This window comes from Sceloporus occidentalis, unplaced genomic scaffold (genome assembly GCF_023333645.1).
Source record: "Sceloporus occidentalis isolate IW3139 unplaced genomic scaffold, rSceOcc1.0.p SCAF_2, whole genome shotgun sequence".
Lineage (NCBI taxonomy): Eukaryota > Metazoa > Chordata > Lepidosauria > Squamata > Phrynosomatidae > Sceloporus > Sceloporus occidentalis.
Genome location: NW_028316982.1, coordinates 247700159 through 247723816, shown reverse-complemented (window position 1 = coordinate 247723816; position 23658 = coordinate 247700159). Strand labels below are relative to the sequence as shown.

At 37.9% G+C, this 23658-nt stretch overlaps 1 protein-coding gene across 3 annotated transcripts in view; it reads right to left on the bottom strand.

Moving 5' to 3' along the window:
• ZDHHC20 (zDHHC palmitoyltransferase 20) overlaps positions 1-23658 on the bottom strand; it is an 88411-nt gene that overhangs the window by 26272 nt on the left and 38481 nt on the right. For all 3 annotated transcript variants that reach the window (XM_089512625.1, XM_089512622.1, XM_089512623.1), the window contains 2 exons: positions 17214-17240; positions 1686-1780 (listed from right to left, as the gene is read on the bottom strand). In XM_089512625.1, the coding sequence (XP_089368751.1) occupies positions 1686-1745 (60 nt within the window). In that variant the 5' untranslated portion in view covers positions 1746-1780; positions 17214-17240. The remainder of the gene's footprint in view (positions 1-1685; positions 1781-17213; positions 17241-23658) is intronic.

Sequence of the window (23658 nt, the reverse complement as noted above, 5' to 3'; positions counted from 1 at the left end):
GAAGTTTATCAATTGAGGTGGGGAGTTATTTTGTTGGTGCTATTGTTGAAAACCTAGGAGTCAGACATCCTTGCTGATCTACTACAAATTACCCAGTGATATATAATCAAACCCCAATATATGTTTTTCCTACCTCTGGCTTAACCTATTTTAAATTGTCAGGTTTTTTTTCTTGACATGAGAAAGTTCACCTTAACTGTGAGTATTCTGTGCAACCAGAGCGTTTGCTACAGGGCAGAGAACTCTACATTGTAAATGATACCTTTCACCAGTAATATTTTAATATTCCAATTTCTGAAGAGTAGGCTTGAATCTTCAGATAACTCTTAAGTAAAACTTTAGGTGCTGTGGTGTATGAATCACAGATCATGACTTTTGAAGATAAGCATGTGCCAATGATTAACATGCAGTGCAAATAAAACCATTTCTAACCATTGTTGGGAAATGAAGAGTACATTTGAGTTTTGAACATGTTATCATCTGCTCCAAATGATATGTCCCTTTCCATAGCTTGCTCTAGAAATGGGTTGTTGTTATGTTAACAAATACTGGCATTAAGCAGATAACCTCATAAACAAGACCTGCAAATTATACTGTGAATATGTGTTTAAAAATATTCTTTAGGCACATAACTGTGGTTAGCACCAATGGAGATATACCGTTATACCATGTTTAAACAAAATTTGAAAAGTGAAGTGGAGAATCCATGCAAACAAAAACAAGAAGAGACAGATCACAAAATCAGGAGTGTTATATCTGCATATAACAGAGACAGAGTGAGGTAAAGCAGCTAAACAAATGCAAGTTTTCACATAATTTACACCGATCACAGTATTTGTGTTAGCCCCATACAGAAAAATCTAATGAATGAAGAAACACAGAGATCTGGTCAAGAGATAGCCTTCCATTCATAATGTATCTTTATGCTGAAATGTATTCAGCTGAAAAAAGTACATCAGGCTAAATTCTGGTGGAGAAAGAAAATCAGCCCAGACAACAGAGAAGACTACTGTAATTGTTTTGAATTTCTTCACTTCCAACTTTTAACAAGAATACCAATGCTACAGAAAAATTACAGCTATTTTTCCCAATAGGTAGTCATCCATCAGTATATAAATATGATTTTAGGAAGGTCATTTACATTTAATTTAGTCAAGTGGACTGCAGTACTGTTTCCAGAGAATCTGATCATTTATCTGCACGTTGACGTGGTGAGAAAAAGGGAATGGAATGGTGATTATGAAACAAAACTGAGCATGACAATGGGTGATTTCATGCTGACAGTGTGTCTTATGTATTGTTTCAGTTTCTTGGCAGTCTGTTTACAATGAATAGCATTTGGAAATAAATACAGAACTGCTTACTGAGCATAATGGGAAATTGTTATAATAAGGATCTGTGTGGAAATAGACCTACAATGTATTTTAAATTGTCAAATTTGGAAACTGAGTAATAATTTGATCTCTGCATTACGGATTACTTCATATGGAAGAGCTAAACAATTAAGAATCATATTGATTAAATCTGAAGCTAAAGTGGTATGTTAGTATTAGTAAAGTAATTTATGGTTTTAATACACAGCAGTGAAATACTGTAATAACAAAAAAGCAAGCAACACTAAGCGAGCATTAGCAGCAAAAACAATTCAGAAAGAGTGGCATAATTTTGCAAATTTTAACATTTACCTCACTGGAAGGAGAGGCAGGAGATGTAAAAATAGTCTTCCAATAGGACCACACAAACATGACAAACGACAGATGAAAAACCACAAGGTAGACAACTGCAATAAAAATAAAATACAAGCAAGGTTTCAGTGAGTACAGCTAAAAAAGAACAAACATAATAAAAACATGCAATGGCTAGGATGTCAAACACAACTATTTTTTCTTTGCTTTTCAGCAAAATAAATTTGAAGAGATCACTGCAGAAAGGCAAATGCATGCTACTCCAGCTAGTTCCAAACAATAAAATGATGCAGGATCATAAATAGGTATGTGTAGATAAAAACTGATTTTGGGGTGGGGAGGGGTTAGTTTCAATCAATAATTTAAACCCATTTTGAATTAAATTATATTAAAACTTTTTTTAAAAAGCCTTGTTTAACATTCTTTGTGAACATAATAAAATATTAAAGCAAATCTAACATTTGAATTGATGTCTTAAAACAGAATCTATTGCCTTGTAATAATCTATTGCACTTCATTTTAATTTGAAAGGATAAACTATAGAATAGGCTACATTAAGGATTTTTAATGCACTCTCCTGTTTGATCAGATGTCTAAATTTAGCTACTGAGTAAAGGACTGATTTCCTAGGTAAAGATTCAATCATGGATAAAACATCTGGCATCTGAAGCGAAGCATTATAAATATGGTATAATGCTATATTTATTATTCTAGGCTTTAGAGCTGGCAAGTCATCAGAGGAATAGACATCCAGCATATGCTCCAAGAGATGCCACTTTATATCTCATGAGGATCACACACAGCACAGGATCTATTGCCAGGTTCCATGGCTTAAATGACAAACACTTTTATTCTTCCTAACCCTGCTTACCCTCTGAAAGACTTGAAAGTTTGCCCAATATGTTGTGACCCACTAAAAGTTTTACACTGACAATAGCATTATTCTTTTACTCCTCTCCCCTCCCAGCCAATACAGATACATGTGTGAATCCAGAAGAATACCACTTTTAGCTGTTCAACAGGAGAATCAAATATTGGAAAAGATGATTTGATACCACTGGAACTTGGGACTTTATCCTTTGAAGGAGTTTCTTGTTCAACTGCTACAAAAATCTACCCTATTTAGCTCTTAATGAAAACCTAGTATATCATCTGAAATAATCTATGGCTTTGTCAAATTTCTCACTGTGTCAGTTTTCTACTAACCAAGGAATCTATAGGTTCAACTACAGATGAAGCAGTTCTGAGAAAACGGCCATATTTAATATTCTCTAAAATGGGTGACTAGCCATTGTTTGTTTTACCTTCCCAGAAACCCTTGGTGCATGTTCAAACCATCTTATACCTTGTGGAGTGGTAACAGAATGTTTGCAACCCCCGGTACCTTCCATTTTAAGAAGGTTAAACTGTTACCTGGATGAAAACTCTGATCATCAACATCAGACACTTTTTCCATTTATCTCCCCATATGTTTTGTTTAACATCTAGTCTGATGAAGAGTTCTTTTTTTTTTTTTTATTTTTTTCCATTTAACATGCATAAAAAAAAAACAGCTATGCACATGATTTTACAGAGTTACATATATATCATATATACACTCTCCATATAATGTTCTTAATTCTATCTTCCTTCTTCTTTCATTCCCTTTTCATGCTAACTTTTATTTTAATAACCGGATTCGAAAAATATTATTTCTAATTTTACATCCGTACCTCCGAATCATTACACTTAAATAAATTGTTGTATAACAGATTTCATGTTCTATAGTCATATTGACATTAAATTTCAACAAATGGTAAGTATTAAGTTATCTCTATTCCTTACTTTCACATCTCGACATCTATATACCTTTGAATTTGTATCTAAACCTCCTCGTTAAACCATTTAGATTTGCAAAATTGTATAACGGGTTCCCAGTCTCCTTCTACTTTATCCACGTTTTTCTGTTTTATATAGGCGGAAAGCTTATCCATCTCCATTGATTCTATTAGTTTCTGGAGCCACAAGTCCAGATCCGGCATAGTATTGTCCTTCCAGAATTGAGCTAACAGTATTCTAGCAGTTGTGATCATGTATAAAAGTATTCTTCCAAATTTTTTCTGTATTTCTTGTGAAGTTTTATTAATCATATTCAGGAGGTAAATTTCGGGTCGAAGTTCAAATTTTATCTTTAATATATCTTCAATCATTATATGAATTTGTTTCCAAAATCTTTTAAGTTTGGGACATCGCCACCACACGTGGAACCAGGTGCCTCTTGCTTCTTGGCATTTCCAGCAAGTATTTGACCTCTTTTTATCAATTAAGGCCAGTCTGTTCGGAGTAAGGTACCACCGGTTCTCCATTTTCCAAAAGTTTTCTTTCAAATTTTGAGATAAGGTAAATTTTTTTGTCTTTTCTCTAGCATTTCTCCAGCTTTCTAGGTCTATGGTGTTCCCACAATCTGAAGCCCATTTAATCATGGCGTCTGAAATCAAATCTTGTTCTTGGTTCACCTTTAATAAAAATTTGTAGAGCTTAGACGTTTTTTTATGATCTTCGTCTATTAGAATTTTATCAATTTCTTCCAATTCTGTATTTACTCCAAGCAAGTTCTGGTCCATCTTGAATCGTTCTTTCAATTGGGTATATAGAAACCAATTTGTTTTCTTGCCGGATTCTTCAAGTTCCTCCTGTGTTTTCATTGATTGAACCCCCTCCAGTGATTTTGTTAGTAGGTCGCCATAATTCATCCAATTGTCTATTTTTCCCCATCTTCCAAAGAATGCTTCCTGTGTTGAAACCCAAAGCGGAATTTTCCTGTAGATTTTCTTTTGTATTTTGTCCCAAGTTTTAAGAAGTGATTTCCTGATCTCATGTTGCGTAAATTCCTTATGGATTTTTGCCTTCCCATAGCAAAGATATGCATGCCATCCAAATCTATTATTAAAACCTTCAATTTTTAATATGTCTTGTTTCTCTAATTTAACCCAGTCGGAAATCCAATTCAAAGTATTCGCTTGGTAATAAAGTTCCAAATTTGGTACTCCTCCTCCTCCGTCTTCCTTTTGACGAGTCATCGTTTTCCACCCTATTCTAGATTTTTTCCCATTCCATAAGAAGTTCTTTATGTCATTATTCCATTGTTTAAATGTGTTTGGATTAATTGAAATTGGGATTGATTGGAACAAAAAGTTTATTTTTGGCAAGAGCATCATTTTTAACGTTTCAATTCTACCTGATACTGACAAATCCAGTTTTGCCCATTTTTTCAAGTCTTTTTTCATCTCGTTCCAGAGTTTTTTATAGTTGTTCTCATATAACTCTGAGCTTTTGTTCGATATCCAAATACCTAGATATTTTGTTTTCTTCTTAATTTCACAGTTGGTTTTCTTTTTAATTGACTGATCTACTTGTTTTGATGTGTTCTTAGTTATAATTACTGTCTTTTCCCTGTTTATCTTAAATCCTGCAACTGCACCAAATTTCTCCATTGTTTTGAACACGGTATCAATTTGTTCAATAGGATCATTCAGGATCACCACCAGATCGTCGGCAAATGCCTTTAGTTTAAATTCCGATCCTTTTATTTTAATTCCTTTAATTTCTGTGTTGCTTCTAATCGTATTAGTCAGAACTTCCATTACTGTTATGAAGATAAGTGGAGATAGAGGGCATCCTTGACGTGTGCCTTTAGTTATCTCAAAAGTTTGTGATTTTCTTCCATTAATGATTAGCTGGGCTTTTTGATTCGTGTATATTTTTTGGATCCACTTTAGAAAGTTTGCCCCTACATTCATTTTCTTGAGAACTTCAAATATAAACTTCCAATTTACGTTGTCAAAAGCCTTCTCTGCATCTGCAAAGATTAAGGCTAATTGATCTCCTTTGTTTTCTTCATAATATTCTAAGATGTTAATTATTGTCCTTATATTATCTTTCATGTGTCTGGATGGTAAAAAGCCCGTTTGGTCGTTATTGATGTAGTCTGATAGAATTTTTTTAAATCTGTTGGCCAATATTGATGACAAAATTTTGTAATCTTCATTTAGCAAGGAAATCGGTCTGTAATTCGACATCTCAGATTTATCCTTAGATTCTTTAGGGATAAGCGTGATGTTAGCGTTTTTCCATGTTTCCGGCATATCATTGATATTGATTTCATTTAAAGTATTTAGTAAAGGTATTTTCAGTTCATCTTTGAATATTTTGTAATAAATTGCTGAGAAACCGTCCGGGCCTGGGGTTTTATTTGGTTTCATTCTACAAATCGCTTCGTCAATTTCTTCCAATGAAAAGGCAGCATTTAAAATCATTTGTTGAGTCTGGGGAATTTTTTTTATCTCTTGTTTTTCTAAATAATCTAGTATGTGTTGTACAGGAATGTCATCTTTTTTATATAAATTCGAGTAGAATTTAAGAAAAGCTTCTGTTATTTCTTTCTGAGAGTGAATTATTTTATCTTCCACTTTGATCTCCGAGATCCTGTTTTTTTCTCTTTGTTGTCTCAATTTGTTTGATAACCATTTTCCTGATTTGTTCGCAGTCTCAAAGTGTCGTTGTTTTACTAATTTCATTTTTTTTGCTATTTGTCTTGTGATTTCTTTATCAAGTTGATTTTTCCAAAATTTAAGTTGTTTATCCAGTTTGTCATTTGTCGGATCCTTATTCCGTTTACTCTCTAATTTTTGGATCTGTTCTTCTGCATTCTTCAGTTCTTGATTCCATCTTTTTTTCAGTTCGCTCCCTTTCTGTATCAAAAAACCCCTCATAACAGCCTTGCCTGCGTCCCAAACTGTACTCATAGAGACTTCTCTATTCGCGTTTTCTTCAAAGTAATTTTTCAAAATTTCTTTTGCTTTTGTGACCAATTCTTGATTGTTGAGTAGATAATCATTTATCCTCCAATTAAATTGTTTTTCATTTTGCCAGATAGTCATCACCAACAAATTATGGTCTGATACCATTTTTGGGAGAATATCGATGTTTTTCACTGTTGGAAAGAGCGTCTTGGAGATCAAGAACATATCAATCCTTGAGGTAGATTTGTGGGAATCTGAAAAATATGTATGGCCAGGATCACTTTGGTAGATACTTCTCCAGACATCCCCAAGATTCATCTCTTCTTGAAATGTAAAGAAGGTAGATGGCAATTTACCCTGATTTTTCTTTATTTTCTTCCCTGAGGCTCTGTCAAGTTGAGGATTTATCACAGCATTCCAGTCTCCAAGAGCAATTATGTTATCGTAGTCTTCTTGTCTGATCAGTTCATTTAACTTTTTATAGAATTTATGTTGGCTTTCATTGGGCGCATAAATACCTACTATTAGGTATTTCACATTGTCTACAATAATTTCAACTCCAATATAGTGACCTTTATTGTCTTCAAAAATTTTGCGTGCTGTTATTTTATCCTTAATATACATAACGATTCCACTTTTCCTCTTTTCATTCAAAGCTGTAAATGATTGACCCAATTTGAAATTTCTCAAATATTTTTGATCTTTCTTTTTTATCTTTATCTCTTGCAAGCATATTAAATCGAGTTTCTTTTTAGCTAGATAATGAAAGATTTTACTGCGTTTGAATTTAGAATTCAAGCCTTTTACATTCCATGTACCTATTTTAAGTGTCATTCTGAATAAGAATAAGTTTGTTTTAATTAATTATATTGCTTAATTCAGGAGCTGAAGCTCTTCTTCAGTTGTTGCTTTTTCCTTTTGGGTTAGAAATTCTTCTTTTTGAATCTCTAATTCTTTCTTCCTCTGTGCTTCTTCTTCTTCTCTTTGTTTCCTTTCTTGTAGTCTTGTTGACATTTGTCTTTCTTCTTGAGGTTCTTTTCCTCTCTCAGCTTTTACCTTTTTTAAGAAATCTCTTGCCTTCTGTGTGGAGTTAATCCTGAACCTTTTTTGTTTATATAGCACTGAAACTCCTTCAATCCTATCCCAGGAATAGGGAATATTCTTTTTTGTTAGTTCTTGAGTTAGGAATTTATACTCTTGACGTCTTTTCAATATCTCTATGGGCACATCTTTAAAAATCTTAATTTGCACATCTTCTATCGTTAATTCCGTTGTGTAACTTTTTTGCAATATTTCGTTTCTCCATTTCGTGCCTAAAAAGGCTACCACCACATCTCTCGGCAGTCTTTTTTCCCTAGCCACAATTGAATTCAGGCGAAAGATTTTGTCAACCGCTGCTCCCATTTCTGCTTCTGAGATATCGATAAAACTTGCCAAAGCCAGTACTATTTTATCATAAAGGTCTTCTTTAATTTCTTCTGGGACACCTCTCAGTTTTAAACTCCGTTCTCTATGTCGGACTTCTTGATTCAGCATTTTTATTTCTAAAGCTTTATATTTTTCTTTCATTTCTTTAGATGATTCTTCCAGCTCCTCAGTTTTTATAGCTAGTTTTTTTGTTTCTGTCTGCAATCCTGAGATATCCTTAGTTATCTTATCAAGTTTTTTCCCAAATGTTCCCAGTTCTCTTTGAAGGTCTTCTTTAGTTTCCTCCCTAGAGGCTTTATATTCCTTTCTCATTTCCTCTCTGAATGCGTTAAATTGCTCCATAAATAGTTGAGCCGTTGAGTCTGTTGGTTTAGTTGGTTTTTCAGATGCGTCTGAACCTCTTCTCACCGCGGTTGTATAAGCTTGCGTCACCTTTTTCGATCCTGCAGCCATTTCTCTTACTCCTTTTGAGCAAATCCCAGTGTTTACCAATTAACTCACAGCCAAAAGGAAAAGTTTGGTGTAGATCCGGTGTCTCCTCCCCCGTCCTCTTTCCGTCGTCGCCTTTCTTGAGTATTTGGTAATATAACCTTGCTTGAATAGTTAACTTAAAAGTTTTCCTTTAATTTCACCCTTTAATTCCACTGCGAACTTTTTTAGCTTCACAACACATATAAAATTAATTGTTATAAATTTTGTAAGTCATTGATGTCTCCTCCCCCGTCCTCTTTCCGTCGTCACCTTTCTTGATTATTTGGTAGTATAATCTGGTAATGTTTCAAAGTCTCTTTTGTCTTCCCCTCCTTCCCCTCTTAGTTCAGTCATATATTAAAGTTGATTAAATTGGATTAGAGGGTCTAGCAATGTTTCTTATATGGTCCTCCTTGTAGTTTAAATTAGTTAATTAGGGTTGTCCACTAATTATATTTCCATCGTTTAAACTGTTGCTTTGTAGCTCCTTTCCTCTGGCATTTCAGCTTCAAATCGCCATTTTGTTGTCCTTCCCCCTTAGCTTACTCTCTCTCTCTTAGCAAATTCAAGCAAGCGTTTTAATTTTGAGTGGATGCTTCCCAAGGTTTTTTAAATATTATGGCATTTCTGCAGCTATTTTGCCCTGTCCATGATTGACTCAGATCCAATTTCGGTTATTACAAGCAGAGCCTCCTCTTTAAACTGCTTTTAAAGCCGATCCTCTCTGGGGGCGGCTTGTCTTTTAAATTTTGTCAGCAGGCGCTGCTTTATCAGGAGGAAGTTTGTTTTGATCCAGATTTTTGTATTTAAAGTCCTCCGAAACTCAATGAAAAGGGAAGGAAGATTGCTAAATGAAAGTTATCTTTTATCAGTTCTTTCTTAAAATAAGCGGCAGGCAGAGTTCAGAGCCAAGATGGCGAGCAAGGCAAGCCCCGGCTGCTCTTCGGATTCAGCAACCGTCCGTCGCCATACCCCCAAAAGGAGCCCCTGGCTCGGTCGATGCAGAAATCCCCCTTCGAGCCCCGTTCTCTGGCTCCCTCACGGAGTCAGATTAAGCAGGGATTCTCCCTGTTTGGCTTGCCTTGAAGATCGCTGTGACGAGCCCGTCTGCTAGCGACCTAACACTCAGCCATCACCGCCGGAAGTCTCCCTGATGAAGAGTTCTGAAGAATTTAGGGCCTGAGCAGACAGGCAAGGATAGCACAGGCTGAGCCCATGCTATCCTTTCAGTGAGCCAGTCCTGCAAGGACTGCTCACCTGGGTTAGTCCCGGGGTCGGCGCGGACACGGGTGGATTTTTACACACCCATTCCCACACTGACCCAGGATTGGCTCGCTGCTCCTTACCTGTGATGCCCCCCAATTGGCCTGTTTGACACAGAAACAGGGTGCCTGCCTGCATATGGCCAGGCACCCTATTTCTGCATCACATGGGGCACTGGGGAGCCTCTCAGATAGATCTCTGGGCATCAGAGGTAAGGAGCGCATGGGTGGGGGGAGCCTGTCTAAAGAGTCCAGTTTCTTAAAAACTCTGTACAAAGCCAGCACTATTTTACTGCAGGGTAAAGGCTCTTTATCCTGGGGTCAGAGTGGATCCTCTGGATCTGCGTCTGAACTGGCAGGACTGGGCCCAATCCCACAATGGGGGTTTTGGATTGTGTCATCTAAACTATACGATGCAAAGCTGGAGGGAAGCCAGGTTATTTGGCCTGTGTGGACAACCCCTTAAGAGCTTAATAAAGGTATTGTCTGTTGTTGTTATTGTTAACTCCTTTGAGTTGACCCTGACTCAAGGTGCCCCCATGGATGAGACATCTCTAAGACCCCTATTCTCCATTGCTCTACTTAGTTCCTGCAAATTCAGTCCCATGACCTCCCTGATGGAGTCTAGCCATTTGACATGCAATCTTCCTCTCTTTCCACTACCCTCTAACTTTCCTTGTATTATTGTCTTTTCTAATGAGTCGTGCCTTCTCATGATATGACCGAAATACGACAGCCTCATTTTGGCCAGCCTGGCTTCCAGGGAGAGTTCAGGCTTGATCTGTTCTAGAACTGATTTGTTTGTCTTCTTGGCCTTCCACAGTATTCTCAGCACTCTTCTCCAGCACCACATCCCAAATGACTTGATGTTCATCTTATCCAATTTTTTCACTGTCCAGCTCTCACATCTGTATATGGTGATGGGGAATACAATGGATCAGACAATTATAACTTCATTGCTCAGTTGTATGTCTTTGCTCTTTAGGATCTTGTCTAGTTTTTCCAGAGCTACTATGCCTATTCCTAGCCTTCTTATTTCTTGGCTGCAGTCACCATTCTGATCAGTGTTTGATCCTAGGTATGGGAATTCTTTAACTATTTCAATTTATTCATTATCTAATTTGAATTTATATATTTCTTCCATGGTCATTATTTTTGTTTTCTTTATGGTCAGCATTAAGCCTGCCTTTGTACTTTCTTCCTTGACCTTCCTCAGTAATTGTTCCAAGTCTCTGATGTCTTCTGCTAGTAATATTGTGTCATCTGCATATCTAAGATTGTTCATCTTCTTTTCTCCTATCTTTACTGTTACTTCTTCTGAGTCTAAACCTGCTTTTCTTATGAAATTTTCCAGATACAAGTTGAACAAATAGAGAGATAAATGCAGCTTTGTCTAACCCCCTTAGCAACTGGGAACCATTCTGTTTCTCTGAATTCTGTTCTAACGGTAGCCTCATGTTCCAAGTAAAGATTTCTCATTAGGACTATCCAATGTAGTGCCACTCCCATGACCTTAAGAGTCATCCAAAGCTTTTCATGGTCTATACAGTGAAATATTTTGCTGTTGTCTATAAAGCATATAGTAATTTTTCCTGGAATTCCTTAGTATGCTGCTAGGTATTGTACTGATATACTGTAAATATTGGTATTTTCCTTCTGCAATGAATCTGCCAGGGTCATATATTACTTCCACATTGCATCCTCCAACTACCAGAGCTTTCACATTGGTTCTTAAATTATGAAAAAACATGAAACCATGTGTATTTATGACTACCAAGTAAATTTACACTCCATGGGAAAAAACTTAATCTTTCTAGTAATTAATAGCTCTTAGTTTGGGAAAATCTGAGTACTTGGTTTTAATGTACTTGTCTTACTTACAGTGCACACTTATGTTCAAACAAGCAAGAAAGAGGGATAAACATAAATCTACATTTTGTACATATGTACAGTTATTTCCTATCTTTATAGCTTGACATGGGATACAAGTAAACAATCTAAATGCATTGTTTACTTCTGCTGAGCGGAAGAAGAAGAAAAACTGGTTGCTCACAGGTTTTCCCTAATCAGATGTAACCCTTGCTGTCTGCATGGTCTGCTCCCAAGGCGGGCCTAACACCCATGGGTAGTCTGCACCATGCAGTGCCAATCCGCAGTTTGATTATTATTATTTGCTTCTCCCCCCATGCATGTGCACTACTGCACAAACCCTCTGCCTGCTATTGTCAATACCTCCCCCCTCCTCTCCAGCTGACAACTCATTGGCTGCCCCGTGTGACCAGCCAATTGCACAAGTACATTTCATATAAAATACACTCAATAAGGCAGTAAATAGAGAAATGCAGCTATATACTATGTATATTGTTTAGTGTAGCTTAGAGTAAAACACTAATTAAACACTAATCAAATGGCTTAATTACATTTCTGATGGAAATTTTTAATTCCTCGTATGAAAATGAAAGGTTCCCAGTCACTTCTATACAAGAGTTCCATCACCTCATAGGCACTTACACAAACGAATTAATGTATAGTACTTAGGAAAAGGAAATTATTCCTCTTTAAAAAATTATTTACATAGTAAAGGTAAAGGTTGTCCCTTGACAAGATTGTCTAGTCATGACTGACTAAAGGAGGCGGTGCTAATCTGTTCTTTTACATTCTTATTTTTAACAATTTATTGTACAGTAGTTTAATTTTTTTCTGTATCTGTCAATAAATTTTTTCCCCAATTCATTGTCAATCCCTCTACCATTCTTGTTAACATAGTTTTATAAATTTTCCCTATTAATCCTTTTCAACTGTCTAATTTTTAAAAAAATTCTTCTAACAATTCATTCTCATTTAAAATATTCCATTTTATTTCATCTAATTATTGAATTATCCCTTTTATTTGCATCCAATACTGACTGCCAATCAATGTAATTAATTCTTCTTCTTCTGATCATTTCATTATTATTATTATTATTATTATTATTATTATTAAAATATTCTACTGGTAACTATTTCCAGTTTTTTATACCCACTTTCCTATGCCACCTCTCCCACATTTTATAGTTCACCATCTTAAGATTTGTTCTCTTTTTTCTGTTTCAAAGATTCCCTTCACATAGAAGATCACTGCCCTGAAGCATCCCCTCTTGCTGACAAGCTAGCACTAAGCCAACAGTTCAGAATGATCAAAAGGGAAATAATGTATCAATACAGTCTGCCCGCCCCATACGTGGGCTTGCCGTAGGTGGACTGGAGCATGTGCGGATGTCAAGTCCAGGGGGACAAAATGGCGTGTACGCCCACAGCGCACCCACAGGAACATGCCACTATTGAAATCAACGGGACTTGAGGTCCCACAGTTTTCCCCAGATGTGGGCGGTCCAGAAAGTGCCCACAGTATGACTATATGAGAGATAAACAATTAAACTTAAATCGATTGATTTTTTTATTGGCCATTTAGCACGTTACTTCACAGGCCTAATATAGCTACTTATTGACTAAATCAAACTATTACTCCAGTTATGTTTGGAACAACAACAAGAAATTGTTGTGTTTATGGTGTACCTAGCAGTATGCTGTAAATTATTTAGACTGTTAATGTTAAACAGCAACTGAGTTTCTAGGTCATCCAGGAATAGTTACAGTACAATTAGAACAGCAAAGAATTATGAACAGTGTGTTTGAAGCAGCTACTGTTTGTGCTCCCAAAAGATATATAAAGCCATGGAGGAAATCTTTTAGGCATTTAAAGAATAAAAAAGCCATCAATCTTGGACTACTGAATGCATTTAGGATCCGGATCGAATAACACGGATAATAATTCTTATTTAAGTACCAGTGTTTGGTGCTTAAAGTACAATACCAGATTATGAATTCATTTATTATATGATTTTTTTAAGTGATAGGTAATAAAATTGGTACTGTCAAGTTATTATGTCAGAAATAATTATATTAATTTATTTTTTAGCATGAAGCACCCTTCTTAAAAAGTACCCTTCACCTAATTATTGTTGAAACTACAGTCCAAGTACTAGCATGAGGCCACTGCTCTGCACTCCATACAAACATTACTATCAGGATTTAGTTTCCTATGCTAGCAAGTGGAGCTCATATTTATGCAGTACACTTGTGGATTACAGTTTATGAAAACAGGAAGCAAGACAAAACCTGTTTCATCTTGTCAAGAGTTCCCACATGAGTTATAAGTCTGCTAAGTGCGGCCATTTCTTCTTGGCCTTACTTTTCCTAATCCAGCCTGGCTTCCTAAACAGGCACATTTAAACTACATTAAGAAGGTAACAGAATAGGCTTGCTATTACCTTCTAATTCCAGATGTAGCTGTTGTTTTTCAATACGGTAAGTAAAGATATTCTATTTCTATGCAACCACAGAAGAACTTTAAAAATAGTGAAGAAACCACCTTCTGTAATTAAGAGTGTGGGGAGGTTTTGGAATTGTTGCAGAATGTTTAATGCAGTGCCTCATGTTACTTCTTCTGTCATGTCAAAGAAGAAATTGTTGCCCTATTTTTCCAAGCTGACAAAGAATGAAAGTTTAAGAAGATATACAATTAAGCTCCAGTGCAATCACACTGAGGGATCCTACTTGCTTGCCTAGGCAATATGCACACACTAGACTGTCCTATGACTGACTACATTTATTTTACACACAGTTATTATGCAAAATCTTATACAAACACATATTACCAGAATCAGAGGCAACACTTGCCTTTAAAACTGCAAATGACACATTTAAAACTTTTATTTTCTTTAAAATAAAATAAAATTGGAAGTTCGTGTTTTAATTTTTAGAGAGTAAGTACAATGGAGTCCGTAAGTAAAGACTCTGCTGTGAAATCTGGTTTTTAAAATCCAGAATTATTACGTAGGAGCTTGATTATTAGCGTGTATCTTTGGTGCACAAGAGTCAGTGTGTTTCAGTGATTTAAGTGTTGGACTAGGACTCTGGAAGACCAGAGTTCAAATTCCTGTTCAGCCACAGAGATCCACTGGTTACCATAGGCAAGTTACACTTTCTCAGCTTAGATGAAGGCAATGGCAAACTTCCTTTGAATAAATCTGGCCAAGAAAACTCTATAATAAGGTGGTCAGATGTAGGATGAACATTCTGTGCATTTTGTTACATAATTTTAAAATCATGAACCCTAATTTTATAGCTGTTGTGATGAATAGGAAAGCATTTTATAATGAGACATTATGCTACTGATTCAGACAGAAGAGGTACAGAACACAAAAGAAGAAAGTAAACAGGTAAAATTAGAGTTGGTTAACAATGACAAGGCCTCACCAGAAGGAGGAATGAAAGTACAAAGTGGTAAGAAAGCAGGCCTAGAATATACATTTTATAAGCGGGGACAAGATTCATTCAAACATACACGCAGGACATGAATGCTCCCAACTAGCATACAACTGGTACTACTGAAACCTGGGAAGAATAGAATGCTTAGAAAATACAAAAATACCAGTATAAACCAGGTTTACACTAGTTAAATTAATTCCTTCTCCTAAGCAACTTTCCTAAAGAAATTTACCAACTAGTCAGGGTGAGGAAGTCCTTGATCTTAACAGTAAGAATTTTCAGGGAAGGAGATTCCACTAGAGCACTGAACTGGGCTGCCAGAAAAACCTGAATTGAGTGAGAATGGTTCTGAAAGATGTCAAAGGTTGCCTTCCGTTTCTTCTTTCTTCCTGGGAATACTGCAAGTCCAGTTCCCCTGCAAAGTCAGGGGAAAGTTCTACCTGCACAATATTCAATATATCTCTAGTACTAATTTCACTCCCTGTCCATGTATGAAAGGACACTTAACTTTCTCCTGGAACTCAGTGGTAACTGCTGCTAGAGAACCTTTAAAATTCTATCCTGCCCTAAATATATGCTGGTCAATAAGCAGCTGCAGCTTCATTCCATCTGCATGCTGATGTTCTTTCAAAAGTGCAGGACGGTTTGCTCTATAAATTGACTGATTGGATCAGAGAAGGTGAAAGACAACCCTCACTCTCCCTTTTACAGGTTATGCCCGCTTCTTAACCTCTACATCGCTACTACTTCCAGCTTCTTTAATTCCTAAATCACACAACTGATTCCCTAACTCACTCTCACTTTCTACTATCTATACAAGAAAGGGAAAAAAAATGCACAAGATTAACTCTCTGTTCTCTGAGAAAGGATTAAGAAACACACACGCACACACCACCAACAATAACAATAAACTGAGCTGTTGAGGACTGCTGCTACAAAAAAGAAAGAAGCATTTGAAGGGGATTTCTTTGTGAGAAGTAAAGACTGAATCTCCTAGATGGTTCATGTGTTCGGGTTTATCAGAGAAGTGGGGAAATATATAATAGCCAGAAAGAGACATACAAGTATATGGGAAAGAATGCAGGATTAGTCCTTAATTTTATGGGAAGGAAAGGTTGTCACTGACAAGGCAGAAAAAGTAAGGTACTCTGCAAATATACAGAGCGAACTGTTGGCACAACTTTTTTGGGGGTTACTAAGGCTGGACATCATTTGTAAGTCCTGATCCTACAACATATATTCATATGAGGAATCATTCTGCTGAGAATTCTTCTCATACACACTTTATTCAAACTATAATTTTGGAGAATATAGTCCTTTTAGGGAAACAATTCCAGTTAAACTGTTTTCTGGAACACAGAGATGGGTGATAGCTAAATGAAAGGATACCCAGACTTATCAGCTTCTCAAGGTTTTCCAAATGGCATGTCTATTGAGCCAAACTAACATGCATACAGCTATTCTCTAAAGAAAAAAACATGAATACAGCCGACCCTCTGTTTTTGCAGGGGATCTGTTCCGGACCCCTGAGAAAACAGAGACTCGCATGTATTAAAGCCCCATAGGCTTGAATGAGGTGCGCCCCATTGAGGATAACTGAGGTCGCCCCTCTGTGAATAATCAAGAACACGGATCCCAAGTCTGCAAGAAAGGAGGAATGGCTGTACTTCTATTAAACTGTGTCATAGCTATGGCACTTATGCTTACTCTGTGTCAATTACAGTACAACCCCTGTATCTGCATGACTGGTATCCACAATTTCATTTACCCATGTCCAAAAGAAGAAAAAAAGTTTCTCTAAACATTTTCTAGGTCATCCAGTGCAATTCTATGGTATGCTTCCAGCAGAAGTTGTCCACAAAGTTGGGCTGGAGGACCTAGAAATGTCTATAGAGGTGTACTTTCTGGAAATCTCTAGGTCCTCAAATACAACTTTATGGTTAGCTGGAAGAATACCATACAATTGCACTTCTCCCAGACACCATTCATTTCAATAATAATAGGGTTTGCTATTATCTGCAGTTTCACATTTCCACTGTAAGTCCGGGAACACATCCCTTGTGGATACTGTATAATAATGACTGGACTGTAGTTCTAGATAGTTTTGTCCTTTTCTTTTTCCAGTGGTAAGAATATAAATAGACTAGAAGTAAACTCAAATAAAACATCATCCAAATAACTGAAGGAGATTAAATGTAATGCTCAGATATGCATGTCATACATATAGAAAAAAAATTAAAGCAAACTTTGTTCCATATACAGAGAAATATTCCTACCTTTTTCTCCAGTTGAGGTAATAGTAACTAGGAAAAACAAAAAGAAAAACTAAAGTGAATACACCTGAAGTCTTTTATAAATCCAGCAGCATTAACAAAGTATGAATAAAGCTGATCTATACTTATAAAAGTAACCCTAGGGAAAATGCATTTTTTGCATTCTCCAAAGACTAAGCATGTATGACACTCTTAATATGTATGTTCAGTCCATGAGCATAATCCCCTTCACAAAAACTGGTTTATTTATTTAAATAAATAATTACATAAGCTGTGCTCATTTTCATTCTTGGGAAAAGGAGTGACATTGTCTGTGTGTGATACTAACAAGCTATGGGAAATATAGATCACATTGTTCCTTTAAGAAGCTTGGGCAACTGGAAAGACCAAAGCTGAAAGAGCTGTAATGCAGTTTGAGAGGCAGTAAGCACCAGTGGATAGACAACTAAAGATCCACATGAAAAATCAGGCTAAACCCAGTTATAATTTTTGTCCATGGAAAACCTCTCAGGCTCAGTCATCTGGTATGAACCATCATATTATGGCTTAAGAAACAGATATGGAAGTGCATTATGCCTTTGCATGTGGCCCCATCTTATCCCCATTCCAACAGTCAAAGTATTGCTACCAGATTCAAAGCAACTCAAGATTAAACCACCTTCAGAGTGTAGTTTCAGCTCCTTACTTGTTTTGAATCTCAACAACCTAGTTTCTAATCCAGACAAAGCTTAATGATTGTACATTCTATTTTGTGTTAAGGTTTAGTAAGAAGAAAAGATGTTGTAGCAGTATATTAAGTTTTAAAAGTTGCATTTTCCTGTGATTCCCCTGAAAGATTTTAAACCAATGGTAAATTACCTGACAACTGCCTGTAACGTGAGCAAGAGAAACGGCAACAGTGAAATAGAGCATGTGGTTTATTTACACTTCCCAAGAGTACAGAAGTGAAATGTACCAGCAATAATCAGTGTTCTTGAAAGATGCAGTGAACTGAATTCAGTGATCAAGCTTTGTTACAGCAATTTTTTCAATTGCTCTTGATGAGAAAGACATTCATAACTATGCCACTAGGTAAAAAACAAGAAATAATACAATAATCCTATCATCTGGTGTTCCACCACCAGTGTAAAAAGGGCTAGATTCTAGCTGCAAGAACATAAGCTCTCCACCCTAATGTTTTTTCAGATGTATTATATTTAATTATTTTTGTAGAATGTACACCATAGGCAGGTTTATTTTATCTGTTTTAATTGATTGCATGCACAATGCTGTATAAATTTACAGCGCTGTATAAATAAAGCTTAATAATAATAATAATAATAATAATAATAATTCTAGTCGATAGAACCTTGCAGAAATGAACTGCAGAACTACATTAAGGTCCAAAACATACTGCAGAAATAATCCTGTTTGAGACTGATTTAACTATCCCAATTAGGGAATCTTAGTACGGTAGTTGTAGTTTATTGTGGCACCAGAGCTCTCTGATAGAGAAGGCTAAATGTCTCACAAAACTATATGTCAGAGGGTGGAGGAGGGTGAACAGTCGGGTTGGGGTACCGCCCTGGAGGACCCAGAGGGAGCCTTAAAGGAGGAAGGAGCACCGTCTGGAAGCGAAGCAGCTGGGCCTCGGGCAGGGGCAGAGCCCAAGGATAGAAAAGGGGAAACTTCCCAGGAGGGAGGAGGAGGAGAGGAAGAGAGAGGAGCGTCAGAGACTCTGTGGCGGCCGGGAGAGACAGGATACGAGGCAGGGATAGAGGCTAGGGTGAGTGACGCCTTGGCGGCTGAGATTAACCGGCTGCACTTCCGGGGTCCAAGGTTAGGCCCAGGGCGGAGGACCGAGGGTCGACGCTCACTTGAGAAGTGGTGGCCTGTGCATCCTACCGGGTCCGACACAGAACCCTACTAGGCCCGCCCTGTACTTCACCCAGGACCCTGCCTGCTGTGGGACATTCGGGGAAGGTGTTGGCCCGTAGAGAGGGGAGCACCCTTTGGCGCTCGACAAGGCGTCCGAGAAGGCAACGAGGACGGAGAACACGAAGAAGCCTAAGTCACGTGGCCACAATCCGGACTATTCTAGTGTTTGGAGGACTTTTGGTTTAGAGTTTATATGGCACGGTGAAGAAACCTGCCAGTCGTTTGCTGTTTGGTCTGTTCCATTTGTGTTATATTAAAAGTTACTTGCAGCAGACTTCTGCCTCTGGCTCTTAAACATGGATCCCATGGGGCCATCTCCTCCTCCCCCTGAAGGGACTCGGGGCCCGGCGACACTATAGTTTCCAGAATTCCCTGGCATTGAACTAGGGCAGTTAAAGTGGTCTCAAACTAAATTTGTTTGCCCTCATCCTGTCCATTACAGATGATAGGTACTGGTTTGGATTTGAACCCAAGACAGTTTCCTTGGATTGGGGTGGAAAGGAGTAATAGAGCTGGGCTTCATTGCATACTAATAGTACTGAACCCCCAAACTCCAGACTATTTCTCCCAGCAGTTTATGCATGTGTTAAATAGCTTGAAGGACAAAACAGAGTTCTAGGAGACTGCACAGGCCAACAGGGTTTAGTCTGAAATGCAAAGGAGCTATCTAAGGTACCAAATGCAATAATCAAGACAAATTTAGCACTTGGATAATTCCTTTAAATTTCAGACTAAAACATGGAGGAGATTCACCACCTGAGGGGAAGGGAAAGAATCCACTATCACTATTTTGATATTCCAGTGGGTTTCACATCTGTCTCTGTTGAACTTCAGTTCTGCTCTGTCAGCCCTGACTATAGCATGTGTTGTAGTTAAGAGGTTCTGCAACCAGTAATGAAGTGAACAAAGTAGCTATAAAATAGAGTTCAGTTACTATTGTTGGCATTGTCTTGGATTAATCTAGCATGACCGAATTACACCCATGCAGTAGCAAAGTCAACAAGCTAATAATAACTTCAACTACATATAGAAGCATTTACAAAAAGGATAAGCACTAGCAACACTGAAGAGGTAATTTAGTGCAATTAAGTAAACTCTAAAGACATAACAGGGATATTTTACCATTTTGTGTGCCCGCTCAGAAAGTTTTTATACAAGGACACTTAAATGCCCAATTTGTTAAGCCTACACAACTTTATAATCTAGTAACACCTGAGGACAGAGTACAAGGAATAGCTAAAGCAGCTTCACATTAAAGTCAATCTGAATAATGTTAACATGAGCAGCATGGTGTAATGGTCTGAGTGCATAACTAGGACTCTGAAAACCAAGGTTAGATTCCTTGCTCGGCCATGGAAACGTACTGGGTGACTTTGGACAAGTCACACTCATTCAGCTCCTGAAAACCCAGTAATAAAATCCTGCTTTAGGGTTGCCATAAATTGGAAATGACTTGAAGGCACACAACAAATGTTTAATATGGTGAACATACCCAAATGCTCTTTCTGGCTAACATGGTTCAAAGCATACATGTGTATTTAAAAGCATTTATCTTTTTTAAAAAAGAAAAAAAAACTCTACTAGTAAGGACAGGTTGCTTACCTGTAACAGTATTTCTTCGAGTGGTCATCTGCGAATTCACACAAATGGGTTATTATTCTGTGCCTGCACAGTTAGCTTCGGAACCTTCTTGGAGATATTAAAGGCGTTTTGGCGGTAGCCCCACCCACTCTCCAACTGCCTTTTCCAGTCGGTTTCCCACCTAAACCCTCAGTTCCATGGACGCCGAGTAGCAGCAGCCCAGGACGGAAGGAGAGGCAGGGCACGACTGTGTGGGGAGGATGGGCGGGATTTGTGTGAATTCGCAGATGACCACTCGAAGAAATACTGTTACAGGTAAGCAACCTGTCCTTCTTCTTCGTGGTCTCTGCGAATCACACAAATGGGTTAGACTAGCAAGCTTAGGTCAGTGGAGGTGGGAGTGCCATGCCACACAAGAAAGGCATATTGACCCCCAATAAAATCACCAGGTGGGAAACCAATCCCAAGGGCATGCAAACATGGGGACGAACAGTCCCGCTGACATAATGACTCTACAGAGTCATGTAGAAATACTGAGATGTAGTGCAACAGTCACCAATGCAGGTGAAACATGCCCATTGGTAGAAAAACAGGCTTGCCAACTAACCATATGTTGCACAGACTGTAGGTAAACTTTGATGGTCCATAATAAATCGCAGGTGTAAACTAAGGGCAGGGAAAAACCCTGACCTAGATAGCATAGATTTCTTGGTAATGGAGATTATGCCAGAGCCACCGAATAGGTGAGTGACATGGAATATAAGGAATCTCACTACTGTGAGCGGCTATTGGAAGATACCAAGCACGAAGGAAAAAGCAACATGGGATATACAGTGAAAGAAATAAAACATGTATGTGAGAGTCAGGATGACTCAGCAGAAGCAATTAGACGCCACACAGGTGTATAAGGTAATGGAATTAACAAGTCCTAAATGCCAAGGACAGAAATGCAAAGTGGATAATTGAACACACCTGAGAATTGTTAAGTGGTCAAGGCTGAGATGATGAAATCATTAATTGTGGGTTGAACCAAGAGAACCAATGAGAGTGGATGTACACGCCCACTGGGTGGAAACAGACAACAGTGGGTGGTATTTTGCAATGACTATAATAATGGCTATGAATCCCAATGTATTTTGTGGGTAGTAGTGAGGAGTATTGGAGTTGTGTTGGATAGTTTTGGAGCTGTATATAGTAGAATAAAGTAGATCTTTTATATAAGACTACTGAGTTGTCTGGTGTCTTGAGTGAAGATACAAGAGCCAGCTGGATCCTGAAGAAGTGTGAAGACTTCTGTGGAAGCAAGAGTAAGAAGGCTTGAAGAGTTTGTCAGGGTCTTCAGCCTATTCTCTGTAACTCTGCTGCTTTAGAGCAAAGCTTTAACCACTGACCAAAACTGGTCAGCGCCGGTGCGTAACAAGGTGGTGAGTTCGAGCCAGAGGTGAAGAGCTACAACTCCCATCATCCCTGACAAGGGTTATGGGCCCAGTTACTGCAGCACCCAGCATCCACAGAAGCTGAAAGTTCCAGAGAGTGGAAGACAGTTTTGTGGAAGACAGATCAGAGCAAGCTGTTTGCGCTGCACTGATAAGCTCTGTGAGTAACTCCTCCTGTGTTTTGATTAAGCCCGAAAGGGGTCAGCTGTGCATACTCAGAAGGACTGTGTCAATTGAGTCACTGCACAAATTAAGATGGAGATTTTGAAGTTTAGTAAATTGAACAGAAGCAACTACTCCACCTGGAAGATTTATGCCCAGTCTCTACTAGTAAAAAAAAGTTTATGGGCCACAGTTGAAGCTGGGCTGCCAGCAGACCCTAATGCAGCCACGAAAGAGAAAGATAACAAAGCAAAACCCTGTCTTTATTTAATGCTGGAAGAAGACTTGATTAATGACGTAAGGGATAAACAGACCGCGAAAGATGTGTGGGAAACACTTCAAAGACTGCACACTCCTTCAACTGCCTTTGCAAAAATGCTATGATCTAAGAGAATTTATAGGCAGAAGATGGCAAAAGGGCAGTGTGTGATAGAACATTTAAAAACAATGCAAGACTTGTTTGTGCAGGCTGAGCTAAGAGGAGTCGAAATAAGTAGAGAACAGCAGTGTTATATTTTGATTGAGTCCTTAGATCCTGCTTGGAGCAACATCACCAATGCTTTGGAAAACTTACCGGCAGAAGAACTGACGAGAGACTTAGTTGTGGCCAGGATTCTGGAAGAGAACCAGAGGAGGTTGTTTGAGAGGAATGACGCAGCAACTTCTAAGAGTGTGCCAAGTGAGCAAGCCAATCCTGATGTGCATGGGCTGGAGCAGGCAGCTTCTTCGAGGGAGCAAAGAAAATGTTTCTACTGTAAGAAGATAGGACATCTCCAGAGGCACTGCAAGCACTTGGCTGCTGATAGAAGCAAGCAAGAGAGCAGATGGCAACCACGACACGACCAGAGGCAGAAGCAGTCCAAGCCGCCATTTTTGAAGGACAATAGAAATAATAATAAGGTGTTTGCAACCATGATTAAGGAAAAACGAAATGCAAACTCCAAATGGCTTGTAGATTCAGGAGCTTCGACCTCCATGTGTAATAACATTAATTTAATAAGTGATAAGAAGCCAGCCAATGTAAATTCGGTAGTTTTGGCTGATGGGAATGAGCTTAGTACTGTAAATCAAATGGGGACAGTTTACATTCCAGGGCTAAAAGAAAACTTTAATGATGTTTTGCATGTAAAAGAATTAGAAAACAATTTGTTATCAGTGAGCAGATTAACAGACAGAGACTACATAGTCACATTTGAAAAGAATCTGTGTAAAATAACCTTGAATGGGGAACTGCGTGGCATAGGTTTGAAAAAGGATAAGCTTTATTTCTTAGAAGAAAATGTTGATAATTACAAGGTTGAGAATGCTAACAATATTGACAATGTTCCATTGCACAAAGACTGCATACATGA